General features: G+C 43.0%; 1 protein-coding gene across 3 annotated transcripts in view; it reads left to right on the plus strand.

The window, feature by feature from the left end:
• The first annotated feature begins 15,248 nt into the window (after positions 1-15,248).
• PTPN2 (protein tyrosine phosphatase non-receptor type 2) overlaps positions 15,249-25,594 on the plus strand; it is a 78,725-nt gene continuing 68,379 nt past the window's right edge. For all 3 annotated transcript variants that reach the window (XM_069468290.1, XM_069468289.1, XM_069468288.1), the window contains exon 1: positions 15,249-15,416. In XM_069468290.1, coding sequence (XP_069324391.1) covers positions 15,348-15,416 — 69 coding nt within the window. In that variant the 5' untranslated portion in view covers positions 15,249-15,347. The remainder of the gene's footprint in view (positions 15,417-25,594) is intronic.

The following is a 25,594-nucleotide window of genomic DNA, read 5'->3' on the forward strand; positions in this document are numbered from 1 at the left end:
TGCATTTCTGCGCCCAGTTGCCCCAGTGACACAAGCACACTGCTGGCGGGAAGGGGATTAGCACAGTGTCTCCAGCGGGAAACTGGACAACATATATCCAAATGCTCTTTCCTGTTATTTATAATAGTGAAAAGCTAGAAATAATCTAAATGTCTAACAATAGAGGACTGAATAAAGACATTGTATTGGGACATTTAAATGGACCTATTACAATAAACTGAAGCCTGAAAATCTGCTATTGCATTTTTTTTAATTACAATGAAGTGAGTCTACTTTCTTCCACGAGAATCAGCATAAGGCAACAGGATTTCTAGTGGGTGGCTGTCTTGGCTACTTCCTACTGGCGTCTCCACACACTCAGCGCCGTCACTCGGCCCTCTGCCAGCGCAGATCCCCGCTGCAGGGCCCTGTCTGGCCAAGAACCTGTGAGATTCAAGCAAAAATTGCTGAAGCATGTGCCAAGTGCTGGGAACCGTGCCAGGCGGACCTCGCAGATGTATGCCACACAGCTCCTGCCCTCACAGGGTTAATAGTGCAGGAGGTGAGAGGGACAGACAAGAAATTATAACAGTGATAGATGTTACAAGGTAGCACTTTAACTTTTCAGGAATAGGGGAGGAAAGAGCAACTCAGTGTGAAGGAACAAGAAACACTTCCCAGAGGAAACGGTGTTCCCAGGGCGACCTGTGGGATGAGGCGAGTCAGCCAGGTGACGGGGAGAAGTAGGAATTCGCTCAGGGGCTCAGACTTCAGTCAGTCAGTGGGAGTCAGGCCACGAGGGGACTTGAAAGTGGCACCGCAGTGTCCCTGCCTGCTGCACATCTTTCCTGAGCATTCTACGTTGGTGATTTTGCTACCTTGTTAGCATTCTTTTTAAAAAATCTGTTCCAGTTTTGGTTTTTAAAAAAATACTTATTCTACTTGGGACGCTGAGGCAGGAGGATGGCTTGAGCCCAGGAGTTTGAGTCTAGCCTGGGCAGTATAGTGAGACCCCATCTTTTAAAAAAATTAACTGTTATAATTTGTTTATTTTCAAAATAATTTAAAGTACAGGGTTTTTGTTCTGGGTGATAAAAAATCTGGAAATAATGGTGATGGTTGTACAAGATTGCGAATGTGTTTAACACTACTGCACCCAGCCACTAACTACTTTTGATCTTCTTTATTGACGGACATTGAGGAGAATGATATTAGTGGTTCAGCAGCCACATGACAAGTTCTGGAAATTGTATTGATTGTTCAGGCCATACCACAAGGGACATGGCTACTACTTAGTCAGGTTTACAGTAGTACCCCCTTACCTGCCATGATCCCTGGGATTTTTGTAAGGGCCACTCAGGTAAATTGAGGCCACCACCCTGCATCCTGGAAGTTGCTTATGATGGCACTAATCTCTGCAGTTCCTTCTAGTGTTGCTTCTGATTTTTATCTTGGCTGGGTTGGGGGCAGTTTCAAGGACTTCTCCCCTATGTCTCATACACGTCAGGAAATTGCTGTAAGGGTTCTGCCAACTACGAAGTATACATCTATTCTAATTATACATGTAGGAACTGAACAAATAACCACAGGGCAGGTTCATGGACCCAGTGGATCCATTGCTGGGTGTACCTGGGTCAGAACTCCCTTCATAAGCCCCGACTCTAACCAGAGGAACATAATAGGATTTTGTTTGTTTGTTTTCTTTTCTTTTTAGGACAGGGTCTCCCTCTGTTGTTGGGGCTAGAGTGCAGTGGCATCATCGTAGCTCACAGCAACCTCAAACTCCTGGGCTCAAGCGATCCTCCTGCCTCAGCCTCCTGAGTAGCTGAGACTACAGGTGTGAACCACCATGCCCGGCTAGATGATGGGATTTAAGGTCCTGTGGTTTCTAAGGTATGAACTCAGATTTTCTATCCATTTCCTTAGGCATCATTACGCTGCTACATGGCTGTAGGTTCCTTTGGTGAAGGACTGCAGTAATATTTATCATTTGTACTTTTGGTGGTATTGCAGAGTCTTTCATCATGGAGAACTGGCAGCCTTCCCTTCAATCAATGTGCTTTAGGTCTGTGAACTGACTTAGCTGTGGAAATTGAAAGAAGGATTGTAATTTTCCATTGCAGTGGCTAATTTCAAACCTCAGCTTTCCAGCACTTGATTTTTTTTTTCAAATTATCCAAGTCAAGTCACATTGTAATTATCAGCCCATCTATCTCACCCCCTGGAACGGAGCACCATGATCCACTAGTCAGAACACAGACCTTGGCCAGGCGCAGTGGCTCACGCCTGTAATCCTAGCATTCTGGGAGGCCGAGGCAGGAGGATCACTTGAGCTCAGGAGTTTGAGACCAGCCTGAGCAAAAGTGAGATCCCTGTCTCTACTAAAAAAATAGAAAGAAATTATATGGACAACTAAAAATATATATAGAAAAAATTAGCCAGGCCTGGTGGCACATGCCAGTAGTCCCAGCTACTCGGGAGGCTGAGGCAGGAGGATTGCTTGAGCCTAGGAGTCTGAGATTGCTGTGAGCTAGGCTGACGCCACAGCACTCTAGCCTGGGCAACAGAGGGAGACTCTGTCTCAGGAAAAAAAAAAAAAAGAACCACGGATGATCTTGGCAGGTCAAGGTGACCTAATTGCCCTTCTGGCCTTGCTGCCCATATCGGTGACTTCATTCCCTTTGGCTGCTGCCTCCTATCCCGCATTGCTGTTTGGCATCCCATTGGCAACATCTCCCCCTGGCCAGGCTGGCCCACAAAGGACGCTTCCTACCAGTCTTCTCCAAGGTGCCCGTGCCTCCCTCACCATAGCGTTCCTTATGCTTTGTGAAGAGTCTCCTCTAAGTTCTCCCAAGGAACACGGCCAGGGGTGGGCTCTCTGATCCCACACACACAGTAAGTCCATTGTAACTTTCTAACCTCCCGGAGCCCTTCCAGTACTTTGCCAAGGGAATCCAAGAATCTCCACCTCATTCGCTGTAGGTCATTGACCTGTCCACGCTTCAGGAAGCTCTTCCAGCAGAGAATGAGAAGTGATTCAGATGCCCTCACTAGGACTCCTGAATCAATGGAATGTATTCCTCTATCAGTAAGTTCTCCTCTCCCCATCCTTTTGCTGTTGTTGTTGTTGTTGTTGTTGTTTGAGACAGAGTCTCAGTCTGTTGCCCGGGCTAGAGTGCCATGGCGTCAGCCTAGCTCACAGCAACTTCAAACTCCTGGGCTCAAGCAATCCTCCTGCCTCAGCCTCCTGAGCAGCTGGGACTACGGCATGTGCCACCATGCCTGGCTAATTTTTTCTATATATATTTTAGTTGGCCAGCTAATTTCTTTCTATTTTTAGGAGAGACGGGATCTCGCTCTTGCTCAGGCTGGTCTTGAACTCCTGAGCTCAAAAAATCCGCCCGCCTCGACCTCCCAGAGTGCCAGGATTACAGGCGTGAGCCACCACGCCTGGCCTCCCCATCCTTATGTTTGCCTTTTCCTTGGTCCAACACCTTAAGATTTATAATCGCCCATTGTCTTCTCCTTCTTGTTGGTTCGTATTAGCCAGATCGTACGATTCTTTGGATGAATTAGCTTTCTTCCTGGGGCTTTTCCCCCACTCCAGCTGTGCTGAGATCAGACCCTGATTCTCAGTCTAGAGGTAATGAGTGGCGACAGGGGTCCATCTTGAGAAGTACAGCATCATTGGAGACACTTCTCAGGTGAGGGCTTCAGTGAATTTGGTAAGGAGGGGTGTGCATCTGCCAGCCTGGAGGGTCCGAGAGCGTCTGGGGTTGCGAGATTCTCAAGGTAGTCCAAGTCCACCCTGATGTTTCTGAGGTCAATGATTTTGATGACGAGAGCTTTTGTGACTGCATTCATTCATCCTTTGTATCTTGTTTTCCTTACAGCTCAGTGTCGTTGTGTCTGATTTTCATCTGCCACACTCTGTGACTAGGAAGATAAGTGTCTCCTCGATCACCGTCACGGGGCCCCTTTGCTTCCACAACCTGCCTCAAGTTGACAGCTGAAAGAACAAAACCTGTTTGACTTTTTTTCAAGGCTTCCAGAGCATTTGACAAACACCAGCAACCTCCAAAGTCTTTGTGATTACCCTTGTCTAATACCACTTTGGTGCTAGAACTGCCCCATGGCCAACGCTGTATCTTCCACCTACACCTCATCCCACGCAGGTGTGATCCTTAGCAACGGTGATGTGACTGGATGCCGCTTACCACCAGCAATGTGTTCCCTGCTGCTGTGACTCAGCTCCAAAATCCCACTGTGACAGTCTGCTTCCTAGGGCCACTTCTGAGACTAAATACCTTAGGTTGAGTTCCCTGAACGCAGAAGGGAACCTTTGTCGGAGACGAAGGCTCTTGTGCAAATACTTTATTTGGGAGAGTGCTTCTAGACAGCAGCAGTGCAGGGCTGGGGGATACAGAGGTAAGGAGGAGAAGCCAATACAAGAAGGTCTGATGCTGCCCATCAGGATGCACAAATGGCGCTCATTCCCACTGGTACTTTCTAAGGAGCCATAAGAAATGCATCTCGGAATTGTCTGCCTGGGGGAAGAAAAGGGAAACCAGCATTGGTTAAGGTGGCACCACTGCCGCTAAATTCCCTGCACATCTGAGTTATCATGTTTGAATGAATAGTGTGTTCCTTTAGGTGTCGCATGCTACAGCATCACAGACGCCCCAGAGCAGGAAGTGAAAGGTGCTCGGAGATTATCATTCATATGGCTATGCACTGATTAAGATTTGGGGATTTAAGTGTGTCTTCCCATAACAAGAATATACTTTATACACATTTTTCTAGTAAGATAAATATTAATTAAAACTGTCTAGAGTCTCTGCTCCACCTAGCAGAAAATGTGTCTTTGCAACATCAATTCTTTTGTGTTTTTATATTAATACAGCAGTATTTCACTTTAGAAGTAGCCCAATATACACACAAGCATAAAATAGAAGTGAGGAATAGTTGTAGATAAAAAGAAAGCAAAAGAAAATCAATGAAATAGGCCGGGCGCGGTGGCTCACGCCTGTAATCCTAGCACTCTGGGAGGCCGAGGTGGGTGGATCGCTCGAGGTCAGGAGTTCGAGACCAGCCTGAGCAAGAGCGAGACCCCGTCTCTACTAAAAATAGAAAGAAATTATACGGACAACTAAAATATATATATACAAAAAATTAGCCGGGCATGGTGGCACATGCCTGTAGTCCCAGCTACTCGGGAGGCTGAGGCAGGAGGATCGCTTAAGTCCAGGAGTTTGAGGTTGCTGTGAGCTAGACTGACGCCACGGCACTCACTCTAGCCCGGGCAACAAAGCGAGACTCTGTCTCAAAAAAAAAAAAAGAAAAAGAAAATCAATGAAATACATTCAAATATCCTCTTTGTTAATAATAATAATAATTACCAAGGTTCAGAGTGATACGGGCAAACTCAGATAGTTTTAAATTGATGCCCATAGTATTATATTGGTTCTATTCTTTCATACAGCAAATTAACGGTGGATTTCAACGCTATAAAAATATCTGTAGTGGATGCTGTAGGTGCCTTTCCCATATACCCTCAGCATTCCCCTCTACACTCAGAGGCTATTTTCTGGTTTAATTTTTCTTTTTTTTGGCCATGGAAGCAAGCTCAGCTCACACAGAGGGCAAGGTGGGAGTGCCAGAGAGCTAATACGCTCTAGAAACATTCCTCAAACCATGACAGCCAAGGAATTGGTGGGTAATACCCAAGCTTCCTTGCCCTTTGGTTTGGAAAATTTGACAGTATGTTCTGTACTGCTTCTCAGAGTCCTCCACTGGCACTGAGGTCCTGTTGCCCACGGTGGTGACTGGTTGTTAACAAGCCCATTAGTGGCTCCCTCCCTCCCCCCTCCAGTGCTTCCTGGCATCAGCTCCACCATGAAATTCTTAAGCTAAAATCTCCATCTCAGGGTTTGCTTCTGGGAAACTCAGAGATAACCGTAATAACCTTTTGGACCAATAATAATTCTACTTCTGGGTATTTATACAAAGGAAATAATCCTTAAAAAGAAAAGGGAGGAGTTATGTCCAAAAAAGATATTATGGCATTTTTATATAGTAGGAAAATTGGAAAGAATAGAAATGTCCAACAAAGATTCATTACTATTCTTTCAATCACATTCATTTTGCATTTCTGGGCACGCTAGTGGTGTCAAGATACCTACTGGAATGTCATACCCTCCTTACAGACACAGAGGGGAACAGACGTGAAGATAACACCTGAACTAAGGCAGCAGCAGGGGGAGACAGAGAGCAGAGCGTAGATTTGAGATTTCTTAGAAGGCAAGATTCAACAGAACACTGACCCCTCAGAAGATAAAGGACAGAAGCATGCCGAAGATGACTTCCAGGTTTGTGGTGTAGGTGAATGAGTGATCACATTAGCCGTGTTAGAGAACGCAGGGAAAGAAGAACATTTTATAGATAAGGTCTTGAATTCAGATTCAGATAAGCTGCATTGGAGAAGCTTTAACATAGATTGCTTCAACATTACTCAACTTCCATGGCCCCGATCCTCTTGAATGGAACCCAGGGCCCCTGCACCCTTGTCTATGCGAAGTTTACTTTACAAGGAATGTTTCATTCAACTATAGAAGCCTTGAAGAATACTTTTGGTCTTTCTTGTAGGTTTTTGTAAAGCCTTGTTCCAGGAGTTTATACAACATATACCCTAGAAATATTTCCAGGAATCCTCTGTGAACGTTGTTCCTCCCTCTTCAGTCTCTCTGTCATAAAAATACTTCCCATTGTCTCTCATCCACACATCTCTCACCACTGTGCCTCTCTTTCTGTTCAGTTCCCCTCTGTGACCTGCTCCCTCTCGTGTGCCATTGACTTGTCTGACAGCGGAAAGACCCCACGGGACTTCAGGTCTCAACAGCCACTCAGGGCAGGCAGAGAGATCTCCGGTCCTGATGCAGCCAGCGACAGAGCATCTCCCCCACGGAAGGAAGTCAATGGTGCTGCTTGGAGAGTGTGGTTTATCTCTGCCTTGACTGTTCCCTTGGTAGGTGAGGTTTAGAGTCTTGATCTGTAAGTAGGTGTTAGAGCACTGTATCAATCAGCATGCTTTGGGCCGCACATAACAGAAAACCTAAACTGAACTGGCTTAAACAGGAAGAAAATGTTTTAGCTCACCCAGCTCAAAGTCCAACAGAGGGGCAGACTCTGGTCTACCTAATCCAGGGACTCTGGTGCTGTTTCTCTGGATCCCTCAGCTGTGGCCTTCTCTGAGTGTTGCCTTTGTCTTCTGAAGAAGTGGTAGATTATAGAAACCAGACCTAGAAAAGTTTAGAGGGAAGGCACTTGTGAAAATGATTCTGACATGGCAAAGGGACTTTGTAGATGTGGATAAAGATTTTAAGAGGTGATTATCTGGGTGGGTGCGTTGTTATCACAAGAATCCTTAAAAAGATGGAAGAGGGAGGCAAAAGATTAGAGTCCAAGAGGAACTGTGACAGAGGTCGGAGTGATGCAGTTGCTGGAAGGGGCCCCCAGCCAAGGAACGCAGCAGCCTCCGGGACCTGGAAAAGGCAAGGATCGGGTTCTCCCTTGGAGCCTCCAAAAGGAACACAGCCCTGCCAATGCCTGCATTTAACCAGTAAGACCCATTTTAAGCCTTCTGACCTCCAGAACTGTAAGGTAATAAAACTGTGTTGTTTTAAGCCATGAAGTTTGTGGTACTTTGTCACAGCAGCAACAGGAAACTGATAGTGTGTATCCCTGCAGAAGTCAGGGACTGGCAGTGGCTGTGTTCCTCTAAAGAAAGCCACAGTGCCCCCTGCCCTCTCTCTGGGTTTGGGTGACTGCTCTGTCCCTTGCGCCTTCAGACCTATGGCTGGTAGAGTTTCTCCACCATTGCTAACCCAAGGTGTTTCACCTTGCTTTAGTGATTTCTTTTAATCTTGTCCACAACTTTGTAAATTGTTCTGTCCTCAAACTCTCTTTAATGACCATTTTTAGTGTACCTATTTCCTACTGGGACACTGGTGGATATAAAATTAGAATTATCAAAATAAATAAAAAGTCTTAGATTTCAAGAATTAAGGAGACTTGAGAACCATCTAACACATACAAAAGAACATGAGTTTAAAAAGTATTCAAAAACTAATCATTTTAGAATACTGATCAAAGTCACCTAGTTTTTGTCTTCCTTTACCCATGATTTTCTCTTCCTTCCAAGACTGATCAAGGCAATATTATGACATTTATCATAACAATGTGGCAAATTGCATATTTGTCCCTCTCTGGCAAGTTCTCTTCCACCAGATTTTTATGCCACCTGTTGTTTTCTGGAATGGTTCAGTGTGGCTTGACTTGCTAGGACCTTACTTCCCCCCAGTCAAAATATACTTATCCAGCAGGTATAAGAACTGCAGTTCTTGTCTTTTGGTTGGGGTGAGGAATTATCTCACTGTAGTTTTTTTTTTTTAATATTTATTTATTTTTATATATAGTGATGGGGTCTCATTCTTGCTCAGGCTGGTCGCGAACTCCTGAACTCAAACAATCCACCTGCCTCAGCCTCCCAGAGTGCTAGGATTACAGGCATGAGCCACCGCGCCCGGCCCTCATTGTAGTTTTTATTTTTATTTTTTAAGAGACAGGGTCTTGTTCTGTCACCAAGGCTGGAGTGCAGTGGTGTGATCATAGCTCACTGCATGCAGCCTTGAACTTCTGGGCTCAAGCAAATGTCCTGCCTCAGCCTCCTGCCCAAGTAGCTGGGACTACGGGCATGCACACCACATCCAGCTTTTTAAAAAATTATTTTGTGTACAGACAATGTCTTGCTATGTTACCCAGGGTGGTCTAAACCTCCTGATTGTAAGCAATCCTCCCACCTCAGCCTCTCAAAGTGCTTGGATTACAGACGTGAGCCACCATGCCTGGCCCAATTTCCCTTTATTAATGCTGTCATTTACTGAACAGAAATCCTTAATTTTAAAGTAATTCAATATATGATTTTTTAAAATATTTAGTGCTTTTTGTGTCCTATTAAAAAGGTTGTAAATTAGACATTTGATACTTCTATTAGGTTTAGTGAAGTAATTTTTGCTGACTTCTTAAAGGTCTGTGGGATTCAAGGAACTCTATAAATATTCGTGAGAGGTATCATCTTGGTGACATTGAGTTCCTTTTAATAACATGTGTCATCTTTCCCCCATGTCCTTTTGCATTGACACTATCCAATAAAATGTTTAAAATCTCTCTGTTAAAAAAATAAAAATTAAAAAAAATAAAAAGGTTGTAAAAATATTCTCATAAGTCTTTTTTTCCTGGGAGATTTCGTGTTTGGGTCTAATTAGAAGAGTGAAACCACACAATAATTTGAAGAGAGAAAATTTGATATAAAGAATTACTCCAGGCTGGGCACGGTGGCTCACGCCTGTAATCCTAGCACTCTAGGAGGCCGAGGCAGGAGGATCGCTCAAGATCCAAAGTTCAAGACCAGCCTGAGCAAGAGCTAGACCCCTGTCTCTACTAAAAATAGAAAGAAATGATCTGGACAGCTAAAAGATATATATAGAAAAAAAAAATTAGCCGGGCATGGTGGCACATGCCTGTAGTCCCAGCTACTCAGGAGGCTGAGGCAGAAGGATTGCTTGAGCCCAGGAATCTGAGGTGGCTGTGAGCTAGGCTGACGCCATGGCACTCTAGCCCGGGCAACAGAGCGAGACTCTGTCTCAAAAAAAAAAAAAAAAAAGAATTATTCCAACTTTAACAGGTTAGAATAAGGAGGGATTTACTAGCAATTGTACAGAGAGCTCTAAAAGATAGAGGAATAGCGGGTAAAGGCCAATGGCCCTGCAGTGGAGTTAGAGTACAGGGAGAAGCTCCCCTGCCCTGCAGAGCTGCGGGCTGGACCTCCCTGGAGAAGAAGGTGCGGCCCCTGGGTCCCCCAGGGCAGAGAAGTCCCCTTGGCGCTGCGCTGGTGGAACTTGCTGGAACTCTTGAACAGCTGGCTGGGTAACAAACCACCACAAACTTGGTGGCTTAAGACAGCAGCAATTTGTTCTCTCACAGTTTTAGAGGCCAGAAGTCCAAGATCAAGGCGTCTGTAGGGCTATGGTCCCTCTGAAGGATTTAGGGGAGAAACTTTCCTTGTTTCTTCTGGCTTCTGGTGGCGCCGGGTGTTCCTTGTGGCTCATGACCTGATCTCTCCCTCCGTCCTCACAGGATCTTTTCCTCTGTCTTCAATCTTTCTCTGCCCTTCTCTTAGGACGGTTGTCATTGGACTTAGCGCCCACCCTGATAATCCAGGAAGCTCTCACCTTAAGTTCCTTAGCTTAATTACGTCTGCAGATACCCTGTTTCCACAGATGGTCCCATTCATGTTTGGGGGGCCACCATTCAACCCATTTCACTGCCCTCTGGAGCTTGCTGGAAATCAGGCCTGTAGGGCGTGTGGGGAGCTGTCCCCGGGGAGACGTCGCCCTGGAGGGATCTGCTGCGGCACCCGACCAGCCGGGGGCGCCTCCTGGGCTGCGACAAGCACAGCAGCCAGCAAGCCCGCCCTCCTGCAGGGTCTCTCCACTGCCCCCCATTGACACAGCTTAACCTCGTGTCAGCCGGCAAAGGAAAAAAATTGAAAGGGCCCAGATCCATTCTCGCAGAGAAGGTAAAAAAGGAGAAGTAGGAACTTGAGGTGAACAAATTGATAACCGCCATACTCAGATACCATGATAGTTCATTTGAAAGCCTACCACATATTCTGTGCAGTTGGGTCAGTTATTTTTGAAAATTTTTTTAAAACCATAATTTATTTGGGCTTTTTGGAAAGCCATTTTTTGGAGGTTGTGCATTGAAGTTGAATAAATATTAGGATTAGATACATTAATTGCATTTGGTACAAACCTAGGCAGCAGATATACTTTATGGCTTCAAACTATGGAATGAGTGAATCCCCATCTCAATCCCATGGTGTTCATATCCATAGTTTGTAATTGCCAGCTATTTTAGAGAATCTATGTTCGTCGTGTGGCTTTGGAAGCTACATATAGTCTCTTGCTATATTTACTAGCTGATGTTAGCTTATTAAACACCATGTGAGATAATGTGTGTGGTTTCCATTTCTAAATGAAATAGCACCATTTATTTTTATTTAAATTTTAAAATTTTATTGAGGTTAGCATACATATAATGAAGTACGAAAATCTGAAATGTAGCAATGACTTTTTACTATATATACACAAAGATGTGTATACTATGTATGACAGTGTACCATCATCCAGAGCAAGATACAGACTATTTCCAGGACCTCAGAAGTTTCCCTCATGCTCCTTCCCAGTCAACACCCTCACCCCGCCTGCGCTGCCCTCAGAAGCAATTGCTTTTCAGTTGCCTGTTTTTAAACTTCATGTGAATGGAAACACAGTGCATGCTCTTTCAGATCCAGCATCACTAGTATTTTCCCACCGTACCAGTGTCAGCCTTTGTGAAATACACACACACATACCAGATGACTGTACACGTGGGAGCCTGTTTCTGGACTTTCTGTTTAGTTCCACTGGTCGGATTGCCTATCCTTGCATCAATACCATACTGTCTTTATAATAGATCTTGATATCTGGAGGGATAAAGCCCTCCAGATCTGTTCTTTTTTTTTTCCTTTCTTTTTTTTTTTTTTTTTTCCTGAGACAGAGTCTCGCTTTGTTGCTAGAGTGAGTGCTGTGGCATCAGCCTAGCTCACAGCAACCTCAAACTCCTGGGCTTAAGCAATCCTCCTGCCTCAGCCTCCCGAGTAGCTGGGACTACAGGCATGAGCCACTATGCCCGGCTAATTTTTTCTATATATATTTTTTAGTTGGCCAGATAATTTCTTTCTAATTTTAGTAGAGACAGGGTCTCGCTCTTGCTCAGGCTGGTCTCGAACCCCTGAGCTCAAACAATCCACCCGCCTCGGCCTCCCAGAATGCTAGGATTACAGGCGTGAGCCACCGCCCCCGGCCCCCAGATCTGTTCTTCTTGGCTATTTGTAGCCTTGAGTTTGTTTCTAGACTCTATTCTGTTCCATTCTTCTATTTGTCTATCTTCATACTAAGAACATACAGTTTTAATTACCGTAGCTTTAGAGTAAGTCTTAATATCTGGTGGAGTAAAACTTCCAGTTTCCTCTTCCTTAAGATTATCTTGGCTATTCTTGGCCCCTTGCATTTTTATATAAATGTTAGATTCAGCTTGTCAATTTCCACCAAAAAAATCTGGTGGGATTTTGATTGAGATTGCACTGAATCCGCATACTACTTTGAGGAGTCCTGGTAACTTTACAATAGTAAAGTTTCCAAGCCATTAACCTCATATATCCTTCCATTTATTTAGTTCTTCCTTAGATTTTTCTCAGTCACAGTTTTATGGTTCTCAGCCTATGGGTCTTGCTAATCTTTTGTTAAAATTTTTCATAATTTATATTTACAAATTTTAAAATTTTCTATTTTTTGCAGCTATACAGAAATACAAATGTTTTTCTTATATTGACTTTGGATTCAGTGATGTTGCTAAATTCACTTATTAATCTAATAATTAGTTTACCTATAGATTACTTTGGATTTTCTATGTGTACAATAAATTGACTATATCAACTTTGTTTCATCCTTTCCAATCATTATACTATTTCTTAATTTTTCTTACGTGTTGCTGTGGCTATACAATGTTGAATAGAAGTGATGTTAGTGGGCATTCTTGTCCTGTGTCCAATCTCAAGGGGTGGTAAAATCACTCAGAAAACTGTTCAGCAATATATAGTAAAGCTGAACATACTTATACACTGCGATCCAGCAATCCCACTTCTACATATACACCTAAGAGAAAAGAGTGTATGTGTCTACCACGTGACAAGTACAAGCATGTTCTTAACAGTACTCTTTATGATAACCCCAAACTGTAAACAAATTTAGAACAAATAAATTGTGGTAGTGATCTGTGTACGTTTCTGTATATATTTTTCAATAAAAGGTTTATTTTTAAAAATATATATGTTCTTAACTGAAGTTCCATTCCCACTGGAATCTGCACAACATAAGAAATGTCTGCCTAACTCTTGTAGACGGTAGGCTTTTTGATTGTATTTTGGTATTTGTCCCTTTGAAATTCTATCTATAGGGGCTGTCTTGGTCTGTCTTGGCTGTCTTGGTTTGTGCTGCTATAACAAAATATCTGAGACTGTGTAATTCATAAATAGAAATTTATTTCTCACAGTTCTGGAGGCTGGGAATTCCAAAATCAAGGCACCAGTAGGTTCCTTGTCTGGGGAAGGCCCATTCCTCACAGATGGTGCCACCTAGGTGTCTTCACGTGGCAGAATGGACCAAAGGGCCAAAAGGGTCTAAACCAGTTTGCTCCAGCCCTTTCATAAGGCACTAATCAATTCATGAGGGCAGAGTACTCATGACTCAATCACTTCCCTCAAAGCCTCCACCTCTTAATACCACCGCCATGGGGATTAAGTTTCAACATGAATTTTGGAGGGGATGTTGTCATTTATACCATAGCAGGAGCTATGGGTAGTAAGTAGAGTTTTCCCTGAAAGGGGTATAAATTATTCATTTGGGGCAGAGGAGCTTCTTAGATAGGACACTGAAATTCAGAAGGCAGACATTATTCCTGTTAAAGAAGGGACCCTAAACTCTTTCTATACCTCATTTCCTTTGGTTTAGATTAGCAGTTCCCAACCGTGGGCTGTAGGAGTTGAAGGGGCCAAGGAGTAAGTTGAAGACATTGCAATGAATCCAAATATACAATCCACCAAGCATCATCTGTAACATGAACAAGTATCTCATACGTATATGTACTATTATTTTAAAATACATATATTGCTTTTAAAAACACAATCCATTTAAAAGAATTGCTAGATTAAAAAACTGTTCATTATGAATTTCCTCAAACATTAAATAGTAGGTGCATAAAAGTACAGCTACTATCAAGGGAACTTCAACAAGTTGGAGGCAAAAGGGAAAGCTGACACTTTAAAATCTTGGAACTTCTGATCTTGATTTCAAAAGGGGCAAAGGCCGAGATTTGGGGTCATTCATAAATGGCAAGCTAGGAACTAGTTGGGTTGGGGATCATATTCCAGAGAGAACAAGACATATCTTATACTTAAGGTATCTTAGAAGCCAGTTAATCTCTGTTTTCTTTGTATCCCTGGGCTTTAGTACAGCCTTGAATATGCATTCTTCAAGACCAATAGTTCTCAAACTTTGTTTTAGTAGTTTCTTGGGCCGTAAATTACACTGTACAAGTGGAAAAGGCTTGTTGACTGCTTAATTTTTTGTTAATACGATTTCTTCTACATCCCATAGCCTACTGTTTTTTTCTGGTTAGGGTTTTCATTATTTTACGTGATTAAAGACACTTTTCTGCTCCAAGTATTTTAACTCTCTCTAGCAGATCTGTCCAAAAGAACTTTCTTTGATGATAGAAATGTTCTACATGTGTGCTCTGTGATGCAGCAGCCACTAGCCAAGAATGTCTATGGAGCATTTGAAACTGAATTCTTAATGTTAGTTAAAATTTAAATTTCAATATTGGACAGCACAACCAAACTTTTCCTAACTCTTATGAAGATGATATAGTAAGATATTATGTGTACATGAGTTCATTAACAATGAACTATCTTAATCTGAAGCAAGACGATTTTGATAACCAGGATGTTTGTTTGGTAAAAGAGGATTTGCTTTTTTCACATACAGGTAACGATAATTCTTAAGGTGTGGAAGGTTTTCTTAACAAGATATACTCTCCCAAATTCCAGGAGGAGTTGCCTTTCCTTTTGCTGCAGCGGTTTATTTGACACAAAACCTGCAGATGCACAGGAGCTGATGCTAGGGCTGAGAAATCTGTTTCAAAGTTGGACACAGGCCGCTAAACGGAGCTAGATGATGTTTAAAATAAAATTCAAATACCGCATTTTAAAAAAAGAGTAAGAAAAGAAAAACGGGACAGCAAGAAAGAAGGCGAAGCATGCTGTTGACTTCCTCGACCGCTCCCATTGCAGCACGACGTGGCCCACCTCCCGCCTCCGGCCAGCCAGCGAGTCCAGGGGGCGGGCCGTCCCCTGCCGAGCGCCGCCACCGCAGCCTCGGTGTGGTGCCCTGGCCCCGCCCCTCCCACCTGGGCGCGCTCCGGCCCCGCCCCGCCGCCGTCAGACCCCGTGCGGCGCTCCGGCGCCGAGTCGGCGCGCTGACGTGAGACGCTCCAGGTACTTTCCCCACGGCCCGCCGGGCTCGGCGTGAGGGCGGGGCGGGGCGCAGAGCGCGCATGCGCCGCATGCGCTAGCGCGCTCCCCGGATCGTGCGGGGCCTGAGCCTCTCCGCCGGCGCAGGCTCCGCTCGCCCTAGCTGGCTCCCGTCGCCATGCCCACCACCATCGAGCGGGAGTTCGAGGAGTTGGACGCTCAGTGTCGCTGGCAGCCGCTGTATTTGGTGAGTCGCTGGCCCGCACGGCGGCCGCCATCCTCCTCCGAGACCCGGGCCCGTGCCCACCAGCACCCTCCCGGCTCCCCAGCCTCTAGCTCGGGCGGAAGTGGCAGCGCGGCTCGCGTCAGGGGCGCGCCTGCGCCGACCACTCTCTTGCTTCTTTGGAGAAAAAAAAAAAAAAAAAAAAGACTTTGGATGAGAGGCCTCGTTGTTGGCGCAAGCGCAGACTTAGTTCTGGAAGGCGGCGCCACAGCGGCGCCTTGTGGCGGGCGGGGACTGGCCTCTGACACCCGCTCGGTGCGGGGTGGGGGTTCCGCGGGGAATCCTCGTGGTCGCCGACGGGAACCGGGGTTGGGCGTCCGGCCGCGCACCCCGGGTTGCAGCCTCGGGGTCGCTTCCCTGTGCGTGGCTCTTGCTCGGGGACACCGTTTTCGCCAGCCTGATGTTCTGTGGCCGAGAGGGCGGCCGGCGTTCCTGGAAAGTGCGGGGGGCGGGGGCAGGCCGGGAGGCCGCCGGGGTCGGGGTCTGCGTCGGGGTCGGGGTCGGAGCAGGCGGCCCTGGGCAGCCGAGCCCCGGTTTCTGAAATTGAAGTCGTGGCGCTGGCCATGCCTAAACAGTAGCGGCGATAGGAGCTCCGGGGGTCACCAACCCTAATTTTCTCAGAGGGCACAGTGTTTCTTGGCGCGTGGGTCGCCCGGGAAGGCGCCAAAGCCTTCCCGGAACGAAAGGAGGCTTTGGTTGTATTAGTTCAGTGATAAAGTATCTTTCTCTAATTTTCTTTACTGAGGCGTGCTTTACATCCAGTCAAACACACGGATCTTATGTATGCATTCAAACGAGTTTCAAATGTATACACGGAGGCTAGCACCGCTCAAATCAAAGTAACCTTTCTGTCACCCCGGAAAGTGTCATCATGTCACCTCCCCCGCCCTGTTGGCCTCCGCTGTTCTGATGCCCATCACCATAGAATAATCTTGCCTCTTCAAGTCACATAAGTGTTCACGGTATAGATTTCCCTTAACTAGTTTTTTTTTTTTTTATATCAACTATACTACCTTTTAATTCAATTATATCTCTTTAAAAATGATTTAATTGCTTATCTTCTGTTTAATTATTAGCATATTTTTCCCAAGATTGAATTTGTTGGTGAGTTAAATGCTGCTTCTGATGTTTGGTTCACTCTGTGTATAGTAAAAGGAAAAAAAGAGCTTTCCTGTAAATCTGGATGATCCTGGGTTTTTCCCTATTCCGTTTAATTAGATGACAGTAAAAAATATTTTCCACTGTCGTTATGTTTGAAGTGTAACGTTTTCTTCTTGAACACATTAGGCAGTAAGATAAGTACCCAGATTCACATGATACTGAATATGTTAGACTAGAGCACTAACTTTTAAAGAATGCTGGTAAGGACACTCCAATTATAGACAATCTGAAATGCAAATTCTACTAGGAATCTTTATGTGAGAGCCTGCCAGCTGCATCTTCTCCAGTTACATTTGTTTTAGCAGAGGCTGCTACTGTCTCTAAGGTATAAGTGATATGTTGAAATACAGATTTGAGAAGAGAAAAGTGAATGCTACAACTTAATTCCGCCTAACATTTTGGTTAAGCTGGGTTGTTTTTTTTTTTTTTTTTTGGCTTCCTTAATATTCTTGAAAATTCAATTAAAATTGTGATTCCTCTTGCCAGAAAAATACACATAAACTTGCATCCACTGCATATTTCACATCCCTTCCATGGACTCATACTGAGGAATCTTGTAGTTTACTTGATTGGTCAGTGCTCATATTATTATTCTTTCTTAATGGAAGAACAGGACCATTATTTTGGTCAGTAGAAACTATGCCTTGCACACTGGTGTTACAGTAAAAGTAGGTCACAAATCAAGAAAATTATTAATGGAAAGCAAATTCAGGAAGAGTTTGGGCTAAGTGTTTTCCTGTGGCCTTTGAAGATCCATTCAGCCATTCTACAAAAATATGTACTGATCTTCAATGACTCTGGCTTTTGCCCTGGACCTTAGGGGTTCTGCAGAGAATGCCATTGACAGGTTCCTACTCACATTCTGGGACTTGTTCTCTTGGGGCCTCATTGCAATTCCATATTTTCATTCATTAAGTGAAAACTTGCTTGTTATGTGCCAGTGTTAGGCACTGAGGATACCTAAGACAGAGTCCTTGCTCTTAAAGATCCATCCTTATAGGGAGCAGTAGACAGGTTAGCAGATGAAAACATTAGAGTGATGAATGTAACACTAGTGTTAAGCACAAGGTGCTGTGGGAGTGAGTACTTAGGAGTCCTGTATTTCCTAAAAAGGGGTGCACCTGAGAATTACAGTGAAGCTTCCTGGAGTCTTGAAGGACACGTTGGACAGGTGAAGAGGACAGGGGGAGGAAGCAGTGTGCTGTGCACAAAGGCACTGAGGGTAGAATGCTGAGGGCACCACCACAGGTTAGCCTAGAGTCTGGTGTGGATTTGAGGTGCCAGAGAATAAGGCAGGCCCTGGAAAGCCCTGGGAGGTCAGACTAAGGAATTTAACCCATTGATAGGAACTCACTGAGAAATTTTAGGCCCAGAAATACCACAATATTTACTTTTTAGCAAGATCATTCTGACTGCTAGTGGGCTGGATGGGGCATGCGACACAGGGCAGTCGTCTGTTGGAGTAAACCTGAAGAGAAACCCGAGCTCCTGAGCTTTGGCAGTGGCAGAAAGGTTGGAGGCGAGATACAGATTTAAAATGAAATGTTAAAGGGGTAGATGTGTTTGGTTTTGAAATGGTTTAGTTCTATTTGAGGTGCCTGTGAGACATTAAATGGAAATAGTTGAATGTATATATTTGGAGTTCAGGAGAGAGGTCTGAGCTGTCAATACAATTTTGGAAATCATGAGCATCTAGGTGGTGTTTGAGGTCCTAGAGGTTGAGACCACCCAAAGAAGATAAAAAGGGTTTAGAATTGCCAAAGGCCAAGGACAGAATCTTGACAGACAGCAACATTGAAGAGGGTAGGTGGGGAAAGAGGAGCTTGCAAAAAAGACTGGCAAGGAATAGCCATAGAAGTGGGAGAAAAGCAGTGGAAGAGAAACTGGCAGGGCCACGTGCTGAGGATGGGACAGATAAGGTCAAGATTGAAAGGGCACTGAATTGAGCAGCTAGATCAACAGATACCTCAAAAGAGAGCACTTTCAGTGGACTACAGAAGACAGATGCTGGGAGTTGAGGAAGAAGCAAGAAGTGCAAACTAGCAAGTGCAGATTGTTCTTTGAAGAAACTGAACTTGAAGAAGTAGGGAGAAGTGACTAAAATGAAGCATGATTAGGTGACTTCTCTATAAACCCTTTAATGGCTTCCCATTGCTCACAATGTAAAGTTCAACCTCTCCTCCAGCTCATTTCCCTCCAGCTCTTTTCCACTGTGTCTGTTCTTCCCTTAGGGACTTTGTAAATGTAGTTCTCTTTGCGTTGGCACAACTTTCTCCCCTTTTCTTTCCCCTGTTGCTTAACCACCTCCTACTCATCCCAGAAGTCCCACTTCTTTGTCCGGCCTTCCTGCCTGCCCATGCTTGGTATAAGTCCCTGTTACATATTTCTAGAGCATCCCAAGACTTCCCCTTCCATAGCAGGAATTGGACATATTTCGGGAACACAATTTGCATTATGCAAACCACTACTGAAAGTAACTGCTGCTTGAGTAGAAAAAACTGCTTGAGTTTAAGGTGGCTTCACAACAATGGGCGACTTTTCTTTTTCTTTCTTTTTTTTTTTTTTTGAGACAGAGTCTCGCTCTGTTGCCTGGGCTAGAGTGCCGTGGCCTCAGCCTAGCTCACAGCAACCTCAAACTCCTGGGCTTAAGCAGTCCTTCTGCCTCAGCCTCCCGAGTAGCTGGGACTACAAGCATGTGCCACCATGCCTGGCTAATTTTTCTATATATATATTTTTAGCTGTCCATATAATTTCTTTCTATTTTTAATAGAGATGGGGGGGGTCTTACTCTTGCTCAGGCCGGTCTCGAACTCCTGACCTCGAGCGATCTTACCGCCTCGGCCTCCCAGAGTGCTAGGATTATAGGCGTGAGCCACCACGCCTGGCCAATGGGTGACTTTTATGGTAATGTTTGCGAAGAGTTGTGCTTTTTTTGATAGTGCTAGTGGGGCTAGGAAAGGAAAGGCTTTGTTCTTGAGCAAAAACTAGGTCTAACTAAAAGCCAGACTTGGTTAGTGGTATGAGAACTTTTACTTTACACCTAATTGAAATTCTTGCAGGGAAAAAATAATTTAATATTTTGAGTTTGAAACTCTCTGGCCCCTTACTCCTTTCACCTCCTTTGAACAGTTGCTTTTATAACATGACTTTGATAACAGGAAGTTTCTTGGGAATGAATTCTTGGGTTGGAGTAGAACAGACTCTATTAGTTAATCATCTTCATTACCTCATCAGAGCCTCATGAAGGCAGTGCCAGTGCTTTGAACAGTACCAGGCACTTAGTAAGCACTTGATAAATATTTGTCGAATGTATGACTTCTTAGGAGAAAAGAGCAATTTAGTATATTGACACGAGTGTCAGGATTAACCAAAGGAGAGAGGTGGAGATTGAAGAAATAGAAGGGATATTGTTAGAGCCAGAAATCTCAGAAAGCAGGAGTTGATGGAATTAAGAGCACACAGGTGGAAGAATTGGCCTTGAAAGGGCACAGTTGGCAGAAGTCAGGTTTCTGGAAAAGTTTAATTTGGTTTGATTGACAAACTAATGACATTAATGTAGTCTGAGGTTAGTTTTGGCTTTTTGAGTGGTGTTTAAGATCTCCGTTGCTTTAGTCACTGCTGATTGTTGTCCAAATCAGGCTGGGGCGTGAGAAGGGCAGAGAAGAGGAATGGAGTCTTGTGAGCCTGTTGGGGAAAGGGAGTAAAACTGTGGGGAAATGGCAAAGCTAAGTCATGAAATGTTTCTAGTAAGTAATGGCTCAGAGGGAATTTGGTTGATTAATCAGGGTTTATGAACAGTGGAACTCAACCGATCATTTTTCTTTATTAGAAATTCATAGTTCAGATATTGTCAGAGTGAGAGCAGTTTTTACCATTTGTGAGTCATCTAATTTTCAGAAGTCAGATAGATAAGTGCACTCCGTTCTTATATTTATAGTGGGGCAGCCAGTTAGGCAGGTGAATCAAAGCTGTCTTATCGTAAAACACTTCCCTTGCCTACTAGTTACACATTCTCTTATCTATTGTCTAATCTCAGTGCTTTTACATGGTTAAACAAACTCTTTGAATTTCCTTGAAAATTGGCTGCTTTCTCACACCTTGAAGTCTTCGCACATGTTGGATATACTCTGCCTACCTTATCTATCTGGGAAACATCTTTTCAAGACCAGACTTCAGTCTCCTTAGGCAAAACTGTATGCTCCTTCTCTGATTCCTAAGCCCTCCATATTCTTTTATTAGAATATGAATCACATTGTTTTGTAACTGTCTGCTTGTCTGTCTAGCTCCTTGAGGGTGGTCCTGTTTTCTATTTTTCCTCCACTTAGCTATAGAACCTGTAACATGTTAGATGTTCAGTAAGTATTTACTAGATACAGGAAAACTCCCATTTTAAATTGTCAACACCTTGGTTTATTCTAAACCCTTAATTTATGTCTGAGGAAACACTGGTCCAGGACAAGGTTGTGATTTATGAAATGTTACAACATCCATTATTGACACCTGAGAGCCAAATCTAGTCCTTCTGATTCTCATTTCAGCACTGCCCTAATTTGCCAATATGTCTACCTGTATTGCTTTCCTCTAATTTATTTGAGATTAATGGCACTGAGGGAATTTATCCTAATTTTTGGTGGTGAGGAGGGAGTGGAATGTGTTATAATAGATAGGATCATTTGGGGACTTGAGGCCTTTAAAACAGTATCTGGGATCCATGGATCAGACTTGAAAGGGATTTGCAAACTCCCTGAAATTGTATGCTAAATTATATGTGTGTGTGTACCCAGGTATTTAGTTTCTAGATGATTCCATAGCTTTTATCAGATTCTTAATGGATCTTTTGCAACTCCTCAAAAGGTAGAGACCACTGCTTGAACAGAAAGCAGCCTTGGGAAGGGTGCCCCAATGGAGAATATAAACCTAGAAATCATAGTTTTGCCTTTGACAGATGTTCTACAGATTATTGATACCTATATTTATGGAAATCCGGATAGTTGCATTTGTCCCTTAGCTTTTCCAGTTGCCTCTTGTTTGATTTCTTGATTTTAACCAGAATCTTAAAAGCCCTTTTTTGACTTCTCCCAGATCCTTACAATGCAGAGAATTCTGGATTCCCACTTGGAGAACCATTACAGCTCTCAGTCTCCTGCGTTCTCTTAGCTGCTTCACCTTTGTTCTCTTAATCAGCTTGCTCTCTTCTCCCTACTTTCTTCTCTTTGGCCATCAAAATAGTCTGGGCAAACCAGAGATGTGGACAGATAAGGTCTAGGTAAGCAAAATTAAAATTAACGTAAGCATGTTCTTCACTTTGTCAAATAAATGTGCCTATGATTTGTTTCCCCTGGAAATTCTTACCTAGATTCTCTGCTCTCTGTTCCTTGTCTGAGTTGTAGTTTCACTTAATGCTCCATTAAAGTTTTTTTTTTTTTTTTTAATTGAAAAGCTGTTAAGAGTCAGAGGATAGTAAACTAGAACTTTTGGTAATACCCACCGCCTCCTTTGGTGCTTAAAAAAGAAAAGTCTTGAAATCAGAAGGCTACAGACTCCCTACCCCTGTGTGATTAGCCATATATTAAATCTAAATCAATTTAGCATATATAGTTTAAAACAGCAGCTGATAACTGAGGAAGAGATATAATTCAGCAGGCTAATTTTTTTTTTTTATAATTAAGTGAGCATTTATTTATTTATTTATTTTTATTTTTTTTTTTTTTGAGACAGAGTCTCACTTTGTTGCCCGGGCTAGAGTGAGTGCCATGGCGTCAGCCTAGCTCACAGCAACCTCAAACTCCTGGGCTCAAGCGATCCTACTGCCTCAGCCTCCTGAGTAGCTGGGACTACGGGCACGCGCCACCATGCCCGGCTAATTTTTTTCTATATATATTTTAGTTGTCCATATAATTTCTTTCTATTTTTAGTAGAGACGGGGTCTCGCTCTTGCTTAGGCTGGTCTCGAACTCCTGACCTTGAGCGATCCACCCGCCTCGGCCTCCCAGAGTGCTAGGATTACAGGCATGAGCCACCGCGCCCGGCCTCAGCAGGCTAATTTTTAAAGAATATATGTTGTCTCTCTGGTGTCATCCCAGAACTTTGGGAGGCTCAGGTTGGAGGATCTTGAGGCCAGGAGTTTGAGATCAGCATGGGCAGCATAGTGAGATCCCATCTCTTAAAAAAAAAAATGAAAAAAAAATTAGCTAAGTGTGGTGGCACATGCCTGTAGTCCCATCTACTAAGGAGGATTGCTTGAGACCAGGAGTTTGAGGGTACAGTGAGCTATGATCACGCACCTGCACTGTAGCTTACGTGACTGTCTCTTTAAAAAAAATTAGAATATAAATTCTGACTCTCCTCTTCTGAATACAATACCAGACTTTTCTGTTATGTTAATTGGAATGATACTCTATCTTGCAGTACTATTGTCTGAAATAGCTATTAAAAATGAATGTAATGCCATTTTAAATGTAGTGCTAATTTAATGTTCTATTTACGGTCCAGTAGTACTAATGGTTCAGGGAGTTGTTTTGACTTAACAATGAAAGCCTTGCTTTTAAAGATCTTTAGACACCTTTAAGATGAAACGTGTGTATAAGAGAAATGTCCACATAAATAAAATCTCCCCATGTTTAGCATGTGATTTTACTGGGTTCATAGGCCCCCCTAAAGATTGTTGGGGTTGGTGATCCCCAGGATAAGAAGTTGTGGTCAAGAAACTGATTTAAGGTTAAATGCTTTTATCTATGGATTTCTTTCTTTCTTTCTTTCTTTCTTATGGTTAGATGCTTTTATCTATGGATTTCTTTCTTTCTTTTTTTTTTTTTTGGAGATAAGAGTCTCACTCTGTTGCCCAGGCTAGAGTGCCGTAGTGTCAGCCTAGCTCACAGCAACCTCAAACTCCTGGGCTCAAACAATCCTCTTGCTTCAGCCTCCTGAGTAGCTGGGACTACAGGCATGCGCCACCATGCCCGGCTAATTTTTCTATATATTTGTAGTTGTCCAGCTAATTTATTTCTATTTTTAGTAGAGACAGGGGTAGCAAGACTCCATCTCTACAAAAATTTAAAAAAATTAGCCAGGTATGATGGTACACACTTGTAGTCTCGGCTACTTGGGAGGCTGAGGCAGGAGGAGCGATTCAGCCCAGGGGTTTGAGGTTGCAGTGGGCTATGATTGCACCACTGCACTCTAGCCCAGGCAACAGAATGAGACCCTGTCTCATGCTCACACACACAATTTATTAAATAATATCAAGTAACAATTTAGTATTTAGTACATAGTTTTGTTCTATATGTAATGTACAGAAAACTTTATATCCTGCACTGTAGAATATTCTCCCTTGAACTGTTATGGTGGAGTGGCAAATAAGAATTGAGGAAATCAGAAAAAAATAATCTTCCATTAATTTTATAAGAGAAAGGTAGGACCTTAAGATAATCCCAAATTGATAATGAGTTTCTACCTATGGGATGACATACCTACATTTCTTTTTTTATACTTTAAATCCCTAAGTGAATCCTAAATTATATGTTGGAAAGCATTCACTTTCTTTTATTAGTCAAATGTTTGTGCATGTTCCCTACATAGAGATACTGTGAAAAGACACAGTGAAGTATGAAGTATTTTACATACTTTGAAAAACCATTGTTTCAGGATATTCGAGCTTGGTTGTGGTCCTTCATTCCTGTTGCTGGTTGGGGAGATAAGAGACCGTGGATTAGGTTCTTCTCTCCATCATACTTCTCTTTGAGAAGCTCCTGTCTTTGAGGAAGAGAGTTTAAGGAATAAAATAGCCCATTTTAACTGAGCTCATGTGCTATACACTTTATGTGGATTATCTAAGAAGTAATTTCAAATGAGTAAACAGACTGGAGTTTTCCAAGTTTATATTGTATTTTAGCAGATCCAAATAGGAATCCAGGACTTAACTTTAGAGCCTGTGTTTAAATAAATAAATAAACAATTTGGTTAGAATTACATGAACATGGCAGAAATTAAACAGTACAAAAGTGTGGATAAGAAAAATGTAAGTCACTTTCCCCCAGTCCTCTCTCTCAGGTAATCACTGTAACCAGTTTCTTGTGTATTTTCCCAGTTTTTCTATCTATATATATATAAGCCTGCTTGTCTTCCTCTATCCATCTGTTCCACCCTCGTAAAACAGATATTAGCAGAATGTTTTGCACCTTTTTCACTTAATGTATATTGAGACTACTTCCATAGAGATCTCATGAGTTCTTTTTAACAGTTGAATAGTATTATTTATTTAACCAGTCATCTATAATGGTCATGTAGAGTATTTCTGGTCCTTGGCCATTATAACCAATGCTGCCATGAATGACCTTTCAAAGAAGTTATGTCAGTGTACACTCAAATGAGTAGTAAGAAAGTGCCTGTTTTCCTATACCTTGACCTATCCAGTTATATTATCAAACTTTGGTCTTTGATAGGTGAAAAATGATCTTATTTTTTTTCTGTTATTAATGAAAGTGAAGAACTTTTCTTGTTTTTTAAAAGCCATTTGTATTTCCTTTGTCTTTTTGGTATGCAGGAGCTCTTTACTTATTAAAGTTAAGCCTTTGTCTTATATTGCAAGTATTTGAAAAATTTATTGAGTATCTTTTGACCTTTAATGGTATATTTTCATGTCAAAAACTTATCAAATCAAATTTATCAGCCTTTTCTAGGTTTTTGTGACATGATATAAAAAAGCCTCCATTCTATGATTACAAAAAATCTTCTCCAGTGCTTTCTTTTTTTTTAATTAAAAAAAATTGGCCAGGCGCGGTGGCTCACGCCTGTAATCCTAGCACTCTGGGAGGCCGAGGTGGGCGGATCGTTTGAGCTCAGGAGTTCGAGACCAGCCTGAGCAAGAGCGAGACCCCATCTCTACTAAAAATAGAAAGAAATTATATGGACAGCTAAAATATATATATATATATAGAAAAAATTAGCCGGGCATGGTGGTGCATGCCTGTAGTCCCAGCTAC

The sequence above is a fragment of the Eulemur rufifrons genome, chromosome 5 (assembly GCF_041146395.1).
Source record: "Eulemur rufifrons isolate Redbay chromosome 5, OSU_ERuf_1, whole genome shotgun sequence".
NCBI lineage: Eukaryota > Metazoa > Chordata > Mammalia > Primates > Lemuridae > Eulemur > Eulemur rufifrons.